Source organism: Sebastes fasciatus, chromosome 1 (assembly GCF_043250625.1).
Source record: "Sebastes fasciatus isolate fSebFas1 chromosome 1, fSebFas1.pri, whole genome shotgun sequence".
NCBI classification, from domain to species: domain Eukaryota; kingdom Metazoa; phylum Chordata; class Actinopteri; order Perciformes; family Sebastidae; genus Sebastes; species Sebastes fasciatus.
The window spans coordinates 35,150,607-35,168,599 of NC_133795.1; the positions used below are offsets into that span (position 1 = coordinate 35,150,607).

At 40.3% G+C, this 17,993-nt stretch overlaps 1 protein-coding gene across 10 annotated transcripts in view; it reads right to left on the minus strand.

Annotated features, from left to right (window-relative positions):
- cadpsb (Ca2+-dependent activator protein for secretion b) overlaps nt 1-17,993 on the minus strand; it is a 79,691-nt gene that overhangs the window by 1,391 nt on the left and 60,307 nt on the right. For 4 of the 10 annotated variants that reach the window (XM_074645753.1, XM_074645736.1, XM_074645715.1 and 1 more), the window contains 12 exons: nt 17,015-17,121; nt 14,505-14,534; nt 12,015-12,171; nt 11,780-11,921; nt 10,852-11,013; nt 9,512-9,667; nt 9,218-9,365; nt 9,025-9,099; nt 7,518-7,601; nt 7,090-7,122; nt 6,809-6,916; nt 167-271 (listed from right to left, as the gene is read on the minus strand). In XM_074645753.1, the coding sequence (XP_074501854.1) occupies nt 167-271; nt 6,809-6,916; nt 7,090-7,122; nt 7,518-7,601; nt 9,025-9,099; nt 9,218-9,365; nt 9,512-9,667; nt 10,852-11,013; nt 11,780-11,921; nt 12,015-12,171; nt 14,505-14,534; nt 17,015-17,121 (1,307 nt within the window). The remainder of the gene's footprint in view (nt 1-166; nt 272-6,808; nt 6,917-7,089; nt 7,123-7,517; nt 7,602-9,024; nt 9,100-9,217; nt 9,366-9,511; nt 9,668-10,851; nt 11,014-11,779; nt 11,922-12,014; nt 12,172-14,504; nt 14,535-17,014; nt 17,122-17,993) is intronic. The other 6 variants (XM_074645762.1, XM_074645744.1, XM_074645725.1 and 3 more) reach the window with 3 other exon arrangements.

Here is a 17,993-nt window from a genome sequence, read left to right on the forward strand (position 1 = left end):
CAGTATGTTGGTCAGGTGATTACGTAGCAATTTGTTTGAGTTTTTCGCATCCAGAAAATCCTGACCATTAACTTGAAGCATAAGTAATTCTATCGTCAGCATAGTGTGGACGCCAACAAAAATCCTGTGTGTTTTCATCGACCTGACGGGTGTTTTCCCGTCTTACCTTTGTAATCCTGATGAGGATTTTTAGCTGGTAGACATGGAGCTGCTGTTCCATGCGTTCAGTGAGCCAGGTCCCCAGTAGGTTCATGGTGGCAGTGTACCATTGCTGAAACACATAAACACAACACTCTCCAGCAAAACACACACTCACACACATACTCAAGACATCATAACGTAACACTAACCTTTACGACACACATAAAGAACTACATCTAAACACACACAGTATATGACAATAACATTAACTTTCAAGCACCCTCGTGTGTGCGTTCAAGCATCACCTCAATAAAACCTGCTAGCAGCTTTAATCCATGTGAGGCTACGTTTTCATTTCACCCATGTGTGCAGTATAAAACACCAGTTAGTGAGGTTTACTGTCAAGTCTACCTTCCCACTTCACAAGACAGACATTCCTGCATTTCACGAGTCAGAATCAGCAGTCGGTGCAAGTTAACAGGCTGCATTCATGTAAGAATGAAGTCAAAATAAACAAATCTTATGTGCTAAAAAGAATAAAATGTCATAGTTACGTGTGTTTGTTTGATCTGTTTTTTTTTATATGCAATAAATCTACTATGATTGCCTTCTGCCTTCATCTAGTTCTAGTGCTTTTAAAGACCCTGAAAACTTAGTTTCAAAGAAGATTTCTCGGTACTTTTAAATATAAATGACTAAAGCCAAATTCAAAAGTTTGTAAAAAAACACATCCTCAAATGCTGAACTAAGTTGCTTCATTGGGACTGCGTTGGTGTTCTCACAGATATAAGTCTCTCGTAAGAAATTAACTGTTCTAAGTTTGACAGAAAATTGTGTGTTGAATGAATAGTTTGTTATTTTGGGACATACGTTTATTCACTTCCTAGCAGAGGGTTAATTAAAGAGATCAATGCCACTCTCATGTCTGTGAGCTCAGAACAAAGCTAGAGCCGGCAAACGGTTAGCTTAGCTTTGCATAAAGATTGGAAAAAGGAGGAAACAGCTAGCCTGGCTCTGTCTTCTATCTGCACTACCACCCTCTCTAAAGCTCACTAATTAACACTAGGGCTGTCAAATTTAACGCCATAAATTTGTTTTAACGCCACTAATTTCTTTAACGCATTAATTACCTATTTTTAGGTTGTAGCAGCTCAGTAGTAAAGCTAGAGTGAATATACTGATATCATATGAAACTGGAAAACCTAATGAATCCATTGGTACCAACCATGTCATACTAGCTTGTCGAGAAGGAGGCTAAACAACGTTGCAATCTTATGCAAAATTTTGGCGAGTAAAAACTGTCATGGCCATTTTCAAATGGGTCCCTTGACCTCTGACCTCAAGATACGTGAATGAAAATGGGTTCTATGGGTACCCACGAGTCTCCCCTTTACAGACATGCCCACTTTATGATAATCACATGCAGTTTGGGGCAAGTCATAGTCAAGTCAGCACACTGACACACTGACAGCTGTTGTTGCCTGTTGGGCTGCAGTTTGCCATGTTATGATTTGAGCATATTTATTATGCTAAATGCAGTACCTGTGAGGGTTTCTGGACAATATTTGTCATTGTTTTGTGTTGTTAATTGATTTCCAATTATAGTATATTTGCCCACTCCCATATTGATAAGAGTATTAAATTCTTGACAAATCTCCCTTTAAGGTACATTTTGAAGAGATAAAAAATGTGTGATTAATATGTGATTAATTGCGATTTTACATATTAATCAATTGACAGCCCTAATTAACACATAACCCATTAGTGTTAATAAAACGTTTAATTATCATTTTTACGCTTCACTTTTTGTACAAGTTAGAGAAACTAAATATAATGTTTTATTAGTGAACTTTAGAGGCGCTGGTCGGCAGATTGTGTTACTAGCTGTTTCCAGTCTTTGTGCCAAGCTAAGCTAACCATCTCCTGGTTCTAGCTTCATATTAAGCAGACAGACACGAGGGCGGTTTCTATCTTCTCATCTAACTCTCAACAAGAAAGCAAATAAGCATATTTCCCAAAAGGTCAAACTGTTTCTTACATGTAGGTCTGCATCACTCATAGTAAGAAGCTGATTGATAAAACATGTTTTCAGGGCCTTTAAATGTATTGAACAAAGACTTATCTATATAATATATATTATTATATTACAACATGAAAATTGGTCCAATTACAATTTGACCATAAAGACAAATTTAATCTAATTAAATTATATCTGCTAAAATAAGTGAGAGTTTCTTAAATTTGGGCGTTACTGTTTCAGTAATGTTGCCAACACACACATACACACACGCACAGGCACACCACGAGTGTGACATCCACACACAAACTGCATTTATGGCACTCTGAAGAGCTGGAAAGAGCAATTTTAGAGGAAATACTCCGAGCACTGATACTGCTGCTACTTGAAGAAAATAATAAAACCGAAGGAAGTCGTAAAGCATTGACAGATTTATCTGTCTTGAACTGTAATTACCCTTTGAAATGCTAAAAAAAAAGTTCCACAAGTCAATATTTTGTAAAAGCTGCATGGCCCATCAATTATTGAAGGCAATTACTTAGCCTCTATTTATAATTTATTCAAGTAGAAAACGCCGAGCTGCATTTAAATACCCTACACTGAAGATAGAAAAACTACCACTGTATGGGGAATTGAAATTATAGCTTTGACACGAGTTCATTAGCAAAAGAAAAATAGAATGAGAGTGAGTAAATGGTTAGCAGGCAGGGAGCAGCGGTGCTATTATCTTGTACCTTTTCTCTACATTGCTTTGGGTGGCAGTTTCCCAGACTGTTTTAAAGTTACAAGAGAACAGCACCCAAGTCTTAATAGAAACAGTTGTCACACCTCCAATTTGAAGAAAAAAAAGAAGTCAACTTTAAACATGTGAGTAGGCAGGAACGCAGAGAAAGGTTTTTCTTCGGCCCGATTACAAGTGGGAGGATTTCGTTTGTTTGGTTGCCGAGGTTTAGCTTTGAGTGGAGGTTTCTTTAGGTCAAGATTAGGTGAATGGTTGAAAGGTTTGAACTCGAGGCCGGATATGCAGATGCCTGTCCACTTCACAGTCGAGTTGAGCGTGCAGTGCATGCAGACCTCGCAGGTGGGTGGGTGGCAGAGTACGTGCTAAGGAAGATTGCTCTATGTGCAAATGAGGCAGAACTCTGAGGAGGAGGGTCATGCTAGAAGATGTACACAGGAAGATTATTTGACTTTTAAAATCATGCCAACCAACATAATGTGATAAAACAACGCAACGCAACACTAGAGATAAGTGCCACTTTCTGAATAGAGGAGGCAGCAGGAATGGTGTTAATCAGAAAAGAGGAGATAAAAAGGATTGAAATTAATTAGTGAAAGAAAGAGAGATAAAGTAGAGCCTATATGCAACATCTAGGAACTGTTTGTTCACATGCATGCAAATGGATGGATGGAAATGCATTCAAATGAAAGAGGAAAAACATAGACATCCTAGAACTGAAAGTGCAGTTTAAAAAAAAAAGAAGCTAAAACTGAAACATTCACAGCTTGAGAGATCTCTGAGAAGAATTTAACATGACAGTGCGGAGTACGATTTCGGTGCACTTCGGGGCCACACAGAGGACACGAGGGGGGAAAAAACTCCACACTAGAAAAACTGACAACACAGACGGAGACGGGGGAGCTTGTGCGGACCTCAAAGACAAAAAAGCAGACCCACTTCACAACAGCATCACTCCTCACTCCAAAAACAACAACAAAACAAAAAAATCATATTCATCTGGCACAAGACTCCTGCTTCTACAGCCAAACATAAAAATATAAAACCAAAGGGAGACTTCTGAGTATCTCTCAGACATAAAAAAAAGACTTCACGTCACTGCCTCACAGAACTGAGGATCTGTCAAACACACAAAGCCATCACACACCTGTAGAGACACAGGTCTGTACAAATAGTTTCTGAATGACATGAAGCACACACATCACAGCATTATGTGTCGTTCGAATCACACATGGAGGACACATTGCTGTCAATGTATCCCGTTAGGATTATGTTTTTGTAAGACAGTGCTCTCTTCACCCTCTAACACACTGGTTCCCAACCTTTTGTAGCCGCGTCATGCCGACTCATAACCGCCCATGACACAGGGTGTATATTTCTGTTAACCGTGAGCTGTTAAAGGGATAGTTCAGGTGTTTTGAAGTGGGGTTGTATGAGGTACTTATCCATAGTCAGTGTATTATTTACAGTAGATGACGGTCGGCACGCCCCCAGTTTGGAGAATAAGACAGGAGTACCGTTACAGGAGAAAGTAATGTACTGCTGTGGACGGGGACGGCAGCAAAACTTATTTTAGCCACGTTAAAGAAAGGCTCACTTAAAGAAAATCTATATCATTTTAAGTATAAACTATATATAGAATATTTTCACCGCTTTATCTTGGAAAAATTTCACTTTCAGTTCAGTTTCCCATCGGAAAATATTCTAAATATAGCGTACACTTAAATTGATATAGATTTTTTTAGGTGAGCCTTTCTTTTAGTTGGCTATAATACGTTTTGCTGCCGGCCCCGTCCACAGCAGTACATTGTTTGGTTCAGTGCGGTAACTCCTGTCTGCTTCTCCAAACGGGGAGCGCACCGTCTGTCATCTACTGCAGGTAATACACTGACTATTGATAAGTAGCTCATACAACCCCACTTCAAAACACCCAAACTATCCCTTTAAACCAGAGTGATGATTGCTTAATTTTACAGTCCTGCAAGCTGTTGCACCAGGAAGTTAATTCTCCCAGAAGAGAAGCTGGAACTTGGTAATATTTGGTCTTTTTTGCCTGAAAAATTACTTCTTTTTTTTTTATTAACCTGTCAAAATAGTTGTCAATTACGTTTCTTTCAATTGACGAATCAGCTCTAAAGATAAAACTTTGAAAAAAATAACACTTTCCCGTGAGTCGCTCTTTATTATCTGGAGACAGAAATGATGGAAGAACCATTGGAAATGTTTTTGTATTGGAGGAGATTTTTGTTTATATTGTTATTAATTATGACCATTTACCATTTATGTGTGATACAGCCATTCTCACTTTGGTGAAAAAACATCAAAGTTCTACAGAAGCGATCAATAAATGGTCGTTGTGTTATTAATGAGGACAAACATGTGTTGTATCATATATTATGCTCCTTCACACATGATAACAAACTATGGCTTCGTCCGAAATCGCATACTATGCACTACATACTTAATATGTGTACTATCGTTCAACATACTTTTGTGTGAATAAACAGTAGTATGGATCTTTTCGGACTCACTGAGCATTAATTTACATCGTCACTTCCTGAGAGCCTCCTTGCCGGTTGGAGACGTGTAACCATGGTAACCCGTACCAACCTCTTTGTTTGAATCAAAGTCTGAATTAATTTAAAATATATATTACGCCTAGCTAAGTGAAATGTTATACTTACAGTTGAACTGAAGCGTTATTGATGTTTAAGAGCTGTCTGACAACATCTGTTATTAACATTATCATCACTACCGCATTGCATTGTGGGATATTTATGCCGCCGTAGTGTCCAGTGTTGAATACTGTTATATTTCCCCGGAAAGAGTATGCAATGCACGTACTATTGGTTTTGTACTAAGGTTTCGGACATACTAAAAAAATGTCACATACTGTTTTAGCATGCTAAATAGCTTGTTAGTATGGAAATTCAGACTTAAGCAATACCATCTCCTCTTCAATGAAACAGTCTGTTGTAGGTCATTTTATCAGAATGATTGACGAGGTAAAACATCACGCCCTGCAATCATCTTTTCATTATGGTTGCGCTTATGTAAGTTCATATGGTGCAATTATACAAAGTAGCGAGTTTAGTATGAAACTAACTAGTTACCACGTAGCATTTAGTGTTGACTTTATACTCAAACTGGTGCAACAGGCTGCTGAAAGTATTTACTGGGAAAAAAAAAAGTCAAATTTGAGAAAATTATTATATATATTATCCTGTAAATCATCTCATGACCTTTCAGCTTTATCTTGCGACCACATGGTGGTGTCTCGACCCCCAGGTTGGGAACCACTGCTCTAACAGACCAAGGGTATACGACATGTCAGCCTAAGAGTTTGACATCATTATGTCGCCCCGGCCCATCCAGCAGTGCATCTTTCACCTGGCATTTTCCGTTCACAGAGAAACGTGCCTGGGTGCTCTGTGGACTGAGGCCAAGAGGGCTGAGTGTCATTCATTCAAGAGGCTGACATGCTTTATGTGGAAAGTATCTGAAAGCACAGTGGTGAGCTAAAAAAAATATAAGTTGGTGTGCTGGTATGTGATCACTGTGGATAGTTCTGTTCTTTCCAGAGAGCACTGCTTCAGATAATCCTTTTTTTTTTGAGGATGCTTTTAAGGACTCTTTGTAAATAAAAGTTTCCTTTTTTGTAATACACAAAGGCCCAAAAGCACTGTGGCAATGCACACCAGAATGCACAGGGCAGCAGCTAAGGTTCAGAGAGAAGAGAGACAGAGAGAAAGAGAAAAGTCAAGAGGTAGAGGATCAGAAAAAGCCTCTTCTGCCAGGCTAAAGTACATTTCCTGCTCTCAAAATGGGACTTATCCCTCTCTGCCCTGTTGTTTTGCCACATTTTGGAAGGCCCCTCCCTTGTTGTGAGGAGGAGACGGCATCTTACTTACATCAAATAACCTTTCTATATACACCTCCTCATTGACCTTATCACGGAGAATATCCTGAGAGTGGCGCACAAAGGTCACATAGCCGTCGGCCACGTCCATCCCAGGTTTCTGTAAAACAGAAAGAGAACAGGGTCGGGGCAGGAACACGCAAACACTGGCAGGTTACTGTAGTCAAAAAAGATATAGACAGAAACACTGATGATGATTAAAACAAAAAAGGTAGCTTGTTCAGCTACTGTATATCAGGTAAACACAGGAAGGTAAGGTGTTATTGCACTTACAGGTACATCCACATATTTAGAGGCAGCTTTCACCTGAAATCAGAACAAAATACAGGCCGAGAGTTTATAGAAGAACATTTTAACTACTATTACTATCATTAGGGCTGGATATCTGTTTACATTGTTCAATACTAGTAGTACATATATGATATGATGAGATTTGATTCCAAAGCAATACTTTTACGATAGCTTACTTTGACAGATATAAACATGTTTTTCTACAAATCCATTTTTAAAAGTCTAAAATTTAAAAAAATACAGAACATTACAAAACTGAGAAAGGAAGCATTTAATGCCAGCTTTAGGTACAACAATACTCGATGGACACATTTTGGTCAATATCGAAAAAGGATTGAGGTTCGATAACCAGCCCTAGATATTAGTGAATCAGCCCATTAAGGTGGAGGAGAAGAGAAGCATCGTCTCACCGTGAAAGAGAGGAATGAAGAGAAGAGAGTGCCTTCATCATATCTGGAAATCTTAGCCAACACGCCCTCCAGAATGACAACAAACTGAGAAACGAGAGAAAGAACAGGATTCAGTGCTCCATGCTGATGTTAAGCAGATATAATGTTTCTACCATGTTCGCCATCTTTAGTGTATTTTTTTTTGTATTTATTCTTTAGTTTTTAATTGGCAATTAACACAAACTACAGCTGAGGTTGATGGGAATGTCAGTAGTTTCGCAGGTATCAATCTGCAGACTGAGACGAGCATGTCGTCCAGAGCCACTCTGCCCATACTTGCCAACCTTGAGACCTTAAAAATAAGGAGGATTTCAAAACCAAAGCGGAGTTTGAGTTTCAGAGACTTTGTTTCCTGCATTCTGGTGACTTTAAAACAATGAAAATAACAAAATAATAAGTACACTGCAACAGCATTTTAATGTTAAACTTTTGATTTTACATTTAACTCTCAGGAAAGAAAACTGAATAATTCGCCCACCTGGCGTGAACTTGCCATGTTCATCTCTGGTATAATCTAGTATTCATGAGTTTTTATTTATTTTTGATCCTACTTGAGTATTTCTTTCTCTTAGTGCACTCCATTTATCTCTCCTTCTCTCACTCACTGAAGGTCCTTTCAGACACAACGCGACAACAGCACCACTACGCTCAGAAACCTGTTATTCCCATGGCTTGCGTGTTGCCACGACGGCTTTTCGCTGCATTGAGCAAAGCCCAAATTGGGGGCGCTGCACGCTGAGGTGAGCGCAGCTTAAACATGAGCTCAAACTGTGCTGTGTTGCGAGCAAAAACAGCTCTCTTTATTGCGAAACGACAGTTGGTGTAGCACTATTGTCACCTGGGTGGAAACAGTAGGGATTATACACACTGCTCAGTTCCAGAAACAGGCTAAGATAACGAAAAGGAAAAAAAAGTGTGAAAATTTGATATAAATCGGGTAAATATTGGAGAATTGTGACCCTGGGAGGAAACCGGGAGAGGGCAATGAAAAACTGGAAAATGGGGAGGGTTGGCAAGTATGACTCTGCCATTGCAACTTTCCCCCCCCTGTGAGTGAGACTGCATTTCCCCGCTTTAAGACTTGATACTAACGTATAACTCTAATAACATTACCAGCAAAATACTTCCACCAATTAAATCTCTGCTCAACTTTATAACGGCAGTGGTTATGTCAAAGCAAGCGACTAATACGCCTATTTGGAAATTACCTTGGCTAAGTCTATTACACCAATGTTTTTGACCTTGGGTGTGTGACGCAATATGTTATGGCAGGTGTATTGCTAAGGAGTCATGGAAGCGCAGTGTGGAGTGTGGAGTTGTTTGTATGAGCGGCTCTCGAGAAAGCTGCAAGCAACAGCAACACTACGGACCGAGCATACAGCCCCTTCTGAACAGGCATGTTTTGAACGGGCACCGCACTAGTATAATAAATAATACATGTGTTGTCACAGTTGATATACAGGCGTACCTTTGCAACCAGAAGCTGGATCATGTCTTTCACACTTTCCTCGATCAGCTCGTCTATTGTGGTGTGGTACTGTTTCTGCAAAAAAAAAAAGGGATAAGTTTTAACAAAACATCAATTTAACAGATCTTTTTCTTTTTGTGAAAACAAAACTCATTTATTAACATGCAGTCGGTGTCCCAGGTGAAGTTTTTACCTCTTGGCCCATCTCCATTGCACACAATTTAGCTGACTGGTCCTTGGCATCCACCATCACGTTGAACATGGTGCATAATGTTGGAGAAATGCGGAAATCTGTTGACTTGCTGCTCTTTGTCAGCTTGTTCTCAAATGCCATCCTGGTGCTGCAATGCAAGTGAAATATTTATACTAAAATATAAAATATTCAGCGAAGTGTTCAGTATTCATTCGCAACGTTTTGGTGCCTCCAAGTATTTCTGTTTCCGTCAATCTGTCTTCCTCTCATGCACGGACACACAAACAAACGCACCGCTTGACGCAGTTCTCGATCATGTTGCTCGACATGAGCTGGATGCGACTCTCCAGGTGTTTGGCGAACTCCTCCTCGGGCCAGTGCAGGTCCCTGATGAATGTTTGGAGGGCGTCCAGCTTCCAGAAGAGGTCCTCCGACGTCCCGGAGCCGTTACTGCCATCAACCCAAACACACACACATACAGGTTAGTAGACAAAGGTCACAGTGCTGGAGAGAGGGAGTGGGGGTGGGTGGTATTGTGGCAGGTGCAGAGGAGGATGCTGTTCCTCCACACCTAAGCACAGTCAAACTAAACTCCGACCATATACTGACTGGTTCGTCCAAATGTCTGTCTCAATGCAGGTGTTTCTGGACAGTCAGTGTATGGGTGAAAAGGAGCGGGCAGGGTTTACTGTAACAATTCAATAACCATACTGTAGAGTATGATTATTGACTGGGATGTGAGGTGGCCACATGCAGGTAAAGTCACTGCAGATATAGCAGCTAATCACACTGTGTCAAGACAAAAGAGTTGGGAATGGAGAAGTGAGGGAGGGCGTGTAAAAAATGGCATTTATGGGCCCAGAAAAAAAGAAAAAATTGATTCATCACAGGCCCTCTCTCAACATCCATGTCCCCAGGCTGGTGGGGGCCCTGGAAGAATTATTACTAAACAAACCATGCAGACCTTTTAGGGCATCCTGAGTAGAGCTCATTGGGAAAGATGTGGAGTTGGGAGAGGAGGTGATAAAACGCAGAGGGAGAGGTCTGAAACAGCAGCCGCCCAGCCTCTCCGTGCTATCATCTCCAATCCAATCCATTATCTTCCCTCCCAATCAGACTACTGGCAGGTGGTCAAGGTCAGAGATGAATCTACGGCCATTTACCATCTACAGTGCACTAAAAGCAAATGTCTGTGGACAACACCTCTGGGGAGATACATCTTTTGTAGAACGGAGACTTGTTTCCAAATAGCCTCGGAGCAATATATTATATTAATATATACATATATTTTGTTTTGGCCCGTATCTCCACACCTCAGCTCAACAGCATGCATGTTGAGACAAATGAGAGCGTATCTCATTTTAGAAAGCAGAACCCCATCTACTCTAACACCTTTCAGAGTGCCCTTGGCATGAACATGGACATAATCATGACGCATTCACGCAAGAGAAAACATACTGAAATTGATCTTTGTGCAGCATTTCTTCTCCAGTTTGGAGTCATGCAGAAGAAATTTTGCTGTACTTTAAAAAAAGAATTAAATTTTTTTGAATGCTCTTTGACTGAGGGCATCTTCATACCAAGGCAGTCTCTGCTTGCTTAATATTTCTAAAGTAAACTAGTTGAATACACACTCAGAGTCATATATAGCAGCCATCCATGACGGGGTAGAAAAGCTAGGCATTTGTGGAAGGTTAACTGATAGTCCTGCTACTGGCACTGGCAGATTTGGTACTTTGGGAATTTGGAGGTTCACATTTGGTAGATTCACATTGGGCAGATTACTTGTTAAACTCCTGCAGAAAAGACAGACAAAAAGAAAAAAAGAATCCATAACAGTGGTGTGGGAGCTGCAGAAAAGCCATGTAACACTCATCATAAAAGTAACGTAAAATCAGAAATTAGACAAAGACAGAAACGTACAGTTAGCACACATAAACAAGACCGACATTAATTGTCAAAGACGCACATTATACAAAGACCTCGAGAGTAAAGAGGGCTCAGGATGCACACGTATACTGTATTAAATGCAGTGAGAGGGTAGAAGCAACTTAATAATACTGAAATGAATAAACACAAATACAGACCAAGGAAAGAAACCTTTACCTTAATAAATCTTAAATATTATCTTTGCAATAAAAAATGTAAAAGCAAAAGTGTGAACGGAACGCCACGACTAATAAATTATAACAGCAACACAACAGACTGGAGGCCTTTTGTTTCTGGCAACATGTCAAAGCACACATTATGAAGGTTAGATCACAAAACAAAACAACAGAGATATTAGGTGCTGCCCTGACCCCAATGTGTCACAGAGAAATTGCTAAGGCACATACATTAGTCAAAGACTATTTCCAGAATAAATAACCCATTTCTTTCAGAGGGAAAATAGGTTATTCAGCCCACTCTTGGCTCATTCTTTAAAAGTGAACCAACAGGAAGCCTGGGTAAGCATTACTGCTGCTCTCCGAGATTTCTCAGCCTCCACGCTGTCATCTGAACATAAAAGCCTCGCATCTCCAACCATCCTACAGCCTAGCTAGAAAGACGGAGGCTCCTTACTTTACAGGCTCCCAGGACTCTCGCTCAAAGCCCTTGTGAATTGACTGTGCTATGGAGGACTCCATCAGATCCACATATCTAACCACCAGAGGAGCATACAGATCCTGGAGGTGTTTGTGGAACTTTCCATTGCACAGGTGATCTGTATTAAAAAAAGACAGAAAAGTCATTAGTGTCTTTGTTTAAGCAATTACACAATACCCAAAGTGTCTACAAAATAAATGCGGGGGCTTACAGTCTGCCCGGAGGAAGTCGTTGAGCAGCTGGAAGAGGGGGAAGCTGTCCCAGCTCTCGGGGGACTGGATCTCCAGAGCGGCGTCCATGTCGATGGCATAGAGGGCCAGGAAGTTTTCTGCGTGCTCCACCATGAGGTCTGTCCACCACGCAAACGCCTACAGACACAGCAGGACGGAAGACAAACAGGTGAATAAGGGCTCCGGTTAAGAGATGAGATGACGTAAGGAAGAAAGACGAGGAAGGAGGGAATAATACACACAACTGGAGCTCATCGGTCTTAAAAGGAAATTCCACTGGATCTCTGTATGCTCAATGTATGTTTAATGTATGTCAAAGGAATTGTTTAACATTTAAGAAATATGCTTATTCTCCTTCTTGCCGAGAGTTAGATAAGGGAAGTGATACCTCTCTCATGCTAGCCTGGCTCTGTCCAGAGTTAAACAAAAATCCACCTACCAGCACCTGTGATACCGCGGCTACGCTGCTCGATCACTACTGCGCAGTCTCTGGCCAAAGAACGTATATTGCCAAGAAGTGAAAGTCAATTGTTCGTTCAATTGCAACATCAGCGCGCTGCAGCAAAGCTACACTTCTGCCATTTTGGACTGAAAGCGACTACCGGACACCAGTAAAACATCCGCCTAAATGAACCAGTTGCTGGCTATAACTTCATATATATAACTAACAGTTATAAAATTGGTATCTATCTTCTCTTCTAACTCTCAGCAAGAAAGCAAACCTGTGCATTTCCCAAAATGACTTCATGTTCATGAATACTGAGTGACTGTCTCGTGCTGTATGTGGACTCCTTTCAAACAGAGTTTTCACAGTAAGGAAAGGACACATTGCGTGCGTGTGTGTGTGTGTGTGTGTGTGTGTGTGTGTGTGTGTGTGTGTGTGTCTCCATTCGCATACTCTGATTAAATCCACTGTTGTTATTTGAAGGTGGCATTAGTTGTAAGTAAGGAAGTTTCTACGTAGCAAAAGGATCACACAGTAGGGTTGCATGTTCGTGCCTTGTTATACTTATGACAGCATCTATAGATTTAAGGGAAAGGTGCTTTTGTCATGCACACGTGGAGCTCCCTGCATGCTTTTCTCTCAAGCTAAGAGACGAGGGGGTCCACCATTCACATCAGTGACAAACCCATAGTCCGCTAGATGCGAATGTGACTCATGCACATCTTTGACTCGGCACACCGAAGACTGCAGCGTACAGCATCTCTAGTGTTGGAGTGCGTCTGTTCCAATTAGTTAAGTAAGTCTCTGAGATTCAGCGGACGGTTTTTCTAGCACAGTCAGGATTTTCTCGCCCTTTGACAGGAGGAAGGAGTACAGTAGCTGCTTTGCTGGCAGTCTTGGCTTATTTTGCTCATCATTCAGACTAAACATGTTGCCAAGTTCAATAAATGAAGCTCGGCCTTTCCAAATTATGCTGCATGCTTTATTTTATTATTTTACAATGTTTCTGTTGTTTTTCCCGTTTGGCTTCACCACCACCTGACTTACCTGTCTACTTACCTGCCCACTCCCAACAATTAAAAATGCTTTGACAGATCTAATGCTAGAGAAACAGGCAGCAAACAAAGCTCTTCTCCATCACATTCAAGGAGAGTTACTCTTACTGCGGATGGGGGAGGGATTAAAGGGGAGGATTGTAAAAGTTTCCAACAGGTGAGGGAAGGAAAATGCTCAAAGGCCGCCAGGCGGAGAGGCCTCCAACCTTTGATAAAGGTTAAGGGACACATACAGGACCCTGAAAGCTCTAGGGCAGACCCAGTGTTCAGCCAGACAGACTTAAAGTGCTGTAACAATGCAACCGTGTCATGGGATCAATCCTGAGGGAGTGTACTGATGCTGAGGGGGGAAGGAGACGTGGCATCATCTACTGGACATGCACAAAGCATTATGGGAGTTTCTCATTCAACTTTACTACATACCTCTTTTCCCTGCTTCGACAGTCACCAATCATATGACAGTGAGAACACAGGAAGATGTACAGAACAATAAAGTGTTTTTGAGGCATTTCTCTTAAAAGGTTGTTTTTTTAAAACTATAATAATAGACAGCAGAGAGGGATGGAAGAGGAGAAGCTGGGGGAAGTAATGCTTGAACAAGTGCGGACTGTGAAATTAATCGTTGGATGGAGGGGGAAACAAATGTTTATGGTGGATCAAACTTCAAAAGGTTCACATGGAGCATACTTTGGGAGATTTACTGGTTCAGCATGCTTGGAGAGAAAGGAAACCTCTTTATGGCCCGATGAACATGCTTTATGATCACAATTATGTTGTGCAAGCTACAGTGCCTTTTTAATTTTTAAACATGTTTGCTCTCACTTCTATTCCTAAAAAACCCACCCATTGCTAAAAGTACCTACGAGATCATTCTCTGTCTAGAAAGGTGCCTCTTGCCATAGTGGCGCACATGCCATACAGGGGGGTCGTGATGGGGGACTGAAGAGGAAAAAGAAATAAAAATACTGTACCGATTGATCTCCAGAACTTGTGACTGCCGCCTGTCAAGCATATTCAGAGAGATACAATAAATCTGCTTTATCTGTATATTCTAAGATCCCATTGGATCACCTTCAGATCTACACAACTACACATGTTCATCATGCTTTCCTACCAGCTCAGTGTTTATAGCAGCAAACAGGGTACAGTAAATTAACTATTAGCAGTGGTGGAAATGCTACTTTATGCTTCTACTCCGCTACATTAAGAGGGAAATATTAAACTTTCCAATACATTTAACTGAGTGCTATAGTTACTAGTTTCAGATTAAGATTTTACATATGATAAGATTATTAAATAAAATGCATTGTTATAGATTAAACGAGTGCTTTCCGATCTTTTTTTACTTGTAAATCGTTACAAAAAAAACATGTTTTAGATTTTGATTGAACTTCCCCTTTAAACATCTCAGGTTGTTTCAACTGTATAAGGCAGTGAAGAGGTACAATTATCCAATATTTCACACTATTGTGTAGCACACCTTTGTATTTTCTTGTAATAATAACTGTAATGTAATATACAGTATATTGTAAGGATATATCACTCATTTTCTGAGGAAACAGCACTTTTACTTTTGATACCTCCAGTATGTTTAGCTGCTAATACTTCTGTACTTCTATTTAAGTAGGATTTTGAATGCAGGATTTCTAATGGTGTATTACTAAATTGTTGTATTGGTAGGCTACTTTTACTTAAAGGTGCAATGTGTAAGATTCGGCCAGAATTTAAGTTTAAAACAACTTTTTTAAAAATGAACTCACGTTCTCAACAGAATGCGAAGAGGTTGTAGTGTTGATGTTATGTCAAAGACATCTATGTGTTGGGTTGCAGAGATATCTACTGAAATTTACTGAAATTAGCTGCACCGAGGGCTTGTCAATAGTACATCCATGGTGCGTTTTATAGTTTTTTATTTGATTAAATTCAAAGTAGCAGAAACAACAAAATGACTCCCACCGTTGCATTGTCCTCCCCGCCACCGGGAGGCTGCTTGTAAAGTACAGCGTACGGCAGTTCCGTGAGACAGATGGAGCTTCTGTTAGCAGTTAACTCAAATTCAGCCAGAGCGAACCCCATCGAGGGGTCTAATCCCGGGGACTGCCCTGACTCCCCGTCGGATCAGAAAACTCACTTTTGCTGCCGTTAGACAGGATAGACCCAGCGCTCCATCAGCCTGCTGTGACTCCCGGCTAGGGTTGTCAAAAATATAGAAATATCGTTATTATATATCGATACTGAATATTTGAAACGGTTTTCCGCAGTATCGATTCACGGGTACCAGTTCTGCTTTCTTCTCTCTTTTCTCTCCCGACAGCGAGTTGACACACACACACACTCGGCTATTTATCTTTCAATAAAAATCTGAAATTTCATGCCCTCAGTGTTGTGTACATTTTTCCTCGTGTTATCAAAAATGGTATCGAACATCGATATTTTTTAAGGTATTGTATTGGAGTTAGAAACTCCAGTATCGTGACAACGCTAATCCCAGTGCTAGGGTTCTTCGCCGGCCGAATCCGATCCGTCACGGCTGCTAACTGAAGCTCGTCCCCTGGAGCTGTCGCACGCTCCCCTCCCGTCGGCAGGGAGGACAAAACAAAAACCCTGAATTGTTCCGTTGTCTCTGCTACCCCAGATCCAAACCAATAAACAAACGTAACATTACACAGAGCGTACAGCCCCCCGTTAGTGTCACAGTAAACACACACATGGCTAACGTAAACTATCGACCGACACCACACGTGAAGATTATTAAGATAGCCGTGTTATTTTGACCGACTCTCAGATTTCCAGCATTTGGTTGAATTTTGCATGTTCCTGCCCTGCTGTTAGTCAGAAGTTATTTTTTGTTTTATAGAACTGATGATTTGCATGGGCCCAGCAGCAGAGGTGAAATGCTGCCCCCTATTTCTTTGGAGCCGGTGGCTCGCTGTTACATGCTGCACCTTTAAGTAAAAGATCTGAGTTCTTCTTCCACCACTGGCTATTACGTCTCCTAATTGTGTCAAAAGGAAAACTTGTTAAGTGAATGCAGAGGTTGTGAGCGTTGTGTATTGGTCCTGTATTTCTGTTTCCATTCTGTTTACCCTCCTGCCTTCTGTTTATACCAGACTACCGATAACATATTACCATGGTTTAACGCTTTCAGCGGCTTATGTAACATTGCAACACTGAGTTATGAGCTGTGATCAGAGGAAAGAACTGCACACAAGATATCATTTTATGCCTAATTTACAGTCTCTGCTCAAACACGGCGCTCTGATTCCATGTAGCCATGGTCTGTTGAGCACCAATTAGAGCTCTCCTAAATTAAATTAATCTTTGAAAGTTTTTTTTTTTAGTTACCCATAGATGAAAGCAGCTTTATTTATAGAAGGCTGATAATAAGACTAACTCCCTGTTGAGGGGCGAAGTGAGATAAGAGTGAGAGTATAGAGGGAAAGTGTTTTGAGGAGGAGAGGAGGAGAGGGTTCTCACTCACCTCCGCATGGTGTTCCTGGTTCTGCTGGAGGACCTCTATGACTAACTCCGCCAGGCGAATTGTTTCCTCCAGCTTTTTGGCAGGCGTGACTAAGCGGCCTACGTTCTCTGAGACAAAAGGATGAGGATGAGGGATGAGTGGTTAGTCAAGCACAGAGAAGGAATCCAGGGGGATTTTTATGACTATTCAGTAGATTTCTCCTGTCTATATTTTTGACCGTTTAATAAAAAGTATAAACACAGCGCTTACACTGTGATGTTTATCTACCATACCCTCATAACAAGTGTTCTCATTTATATGCATTTTGGGCTGCATGACATGAAGCAACATAACTAATGTGTTTGTAGGATAATTATGTTGTCAGGCACGAGAATAGTGGCGTTGAGATGGAGGTGCAATGTGGCATCAAAAACATGCATATCGTGAAGCGGTACTGAATAAGCCATCTGTATAAGGAGCTGTCGCATGGTAAAATTAACTCTCAATGAGCACACACTGTAAAAATAATTCATTATTTCTGTTTATAGTTTTCCATTAAATTAACTTTAATAGTTTCAATTCCTATCCAATTGGTCTAATACTGTATTACTGAATAAAATCAAAGCTTATTTTTTACTTGTGTTGCTGTAGAATGGAATTAGTAAAAAAAAAAGTATATTAAGACATTTATTATTAATAATTAATCAAATAAATATAAATAACATAAAAAAATATATATAATAATTTCATCAATATTTGTGCAGATATTTTTGTAAAAAAAAAGAAACGTATAAAAAAAATAATTAAAATTACATTTATAGCCAAATTAAAAAAAAAAAAATTAAGACTTTTAAGGACAATTCCAGAGATGTTTTGACATGCATTTCCAAATTATATTGAATTTCATCTTTTTACATAATCTCTCGACAATACCATACAAAACGACTTTGATTTTGTGTGTCAAGACACCATTTTGACTCAATACACAGCAAACCGCATC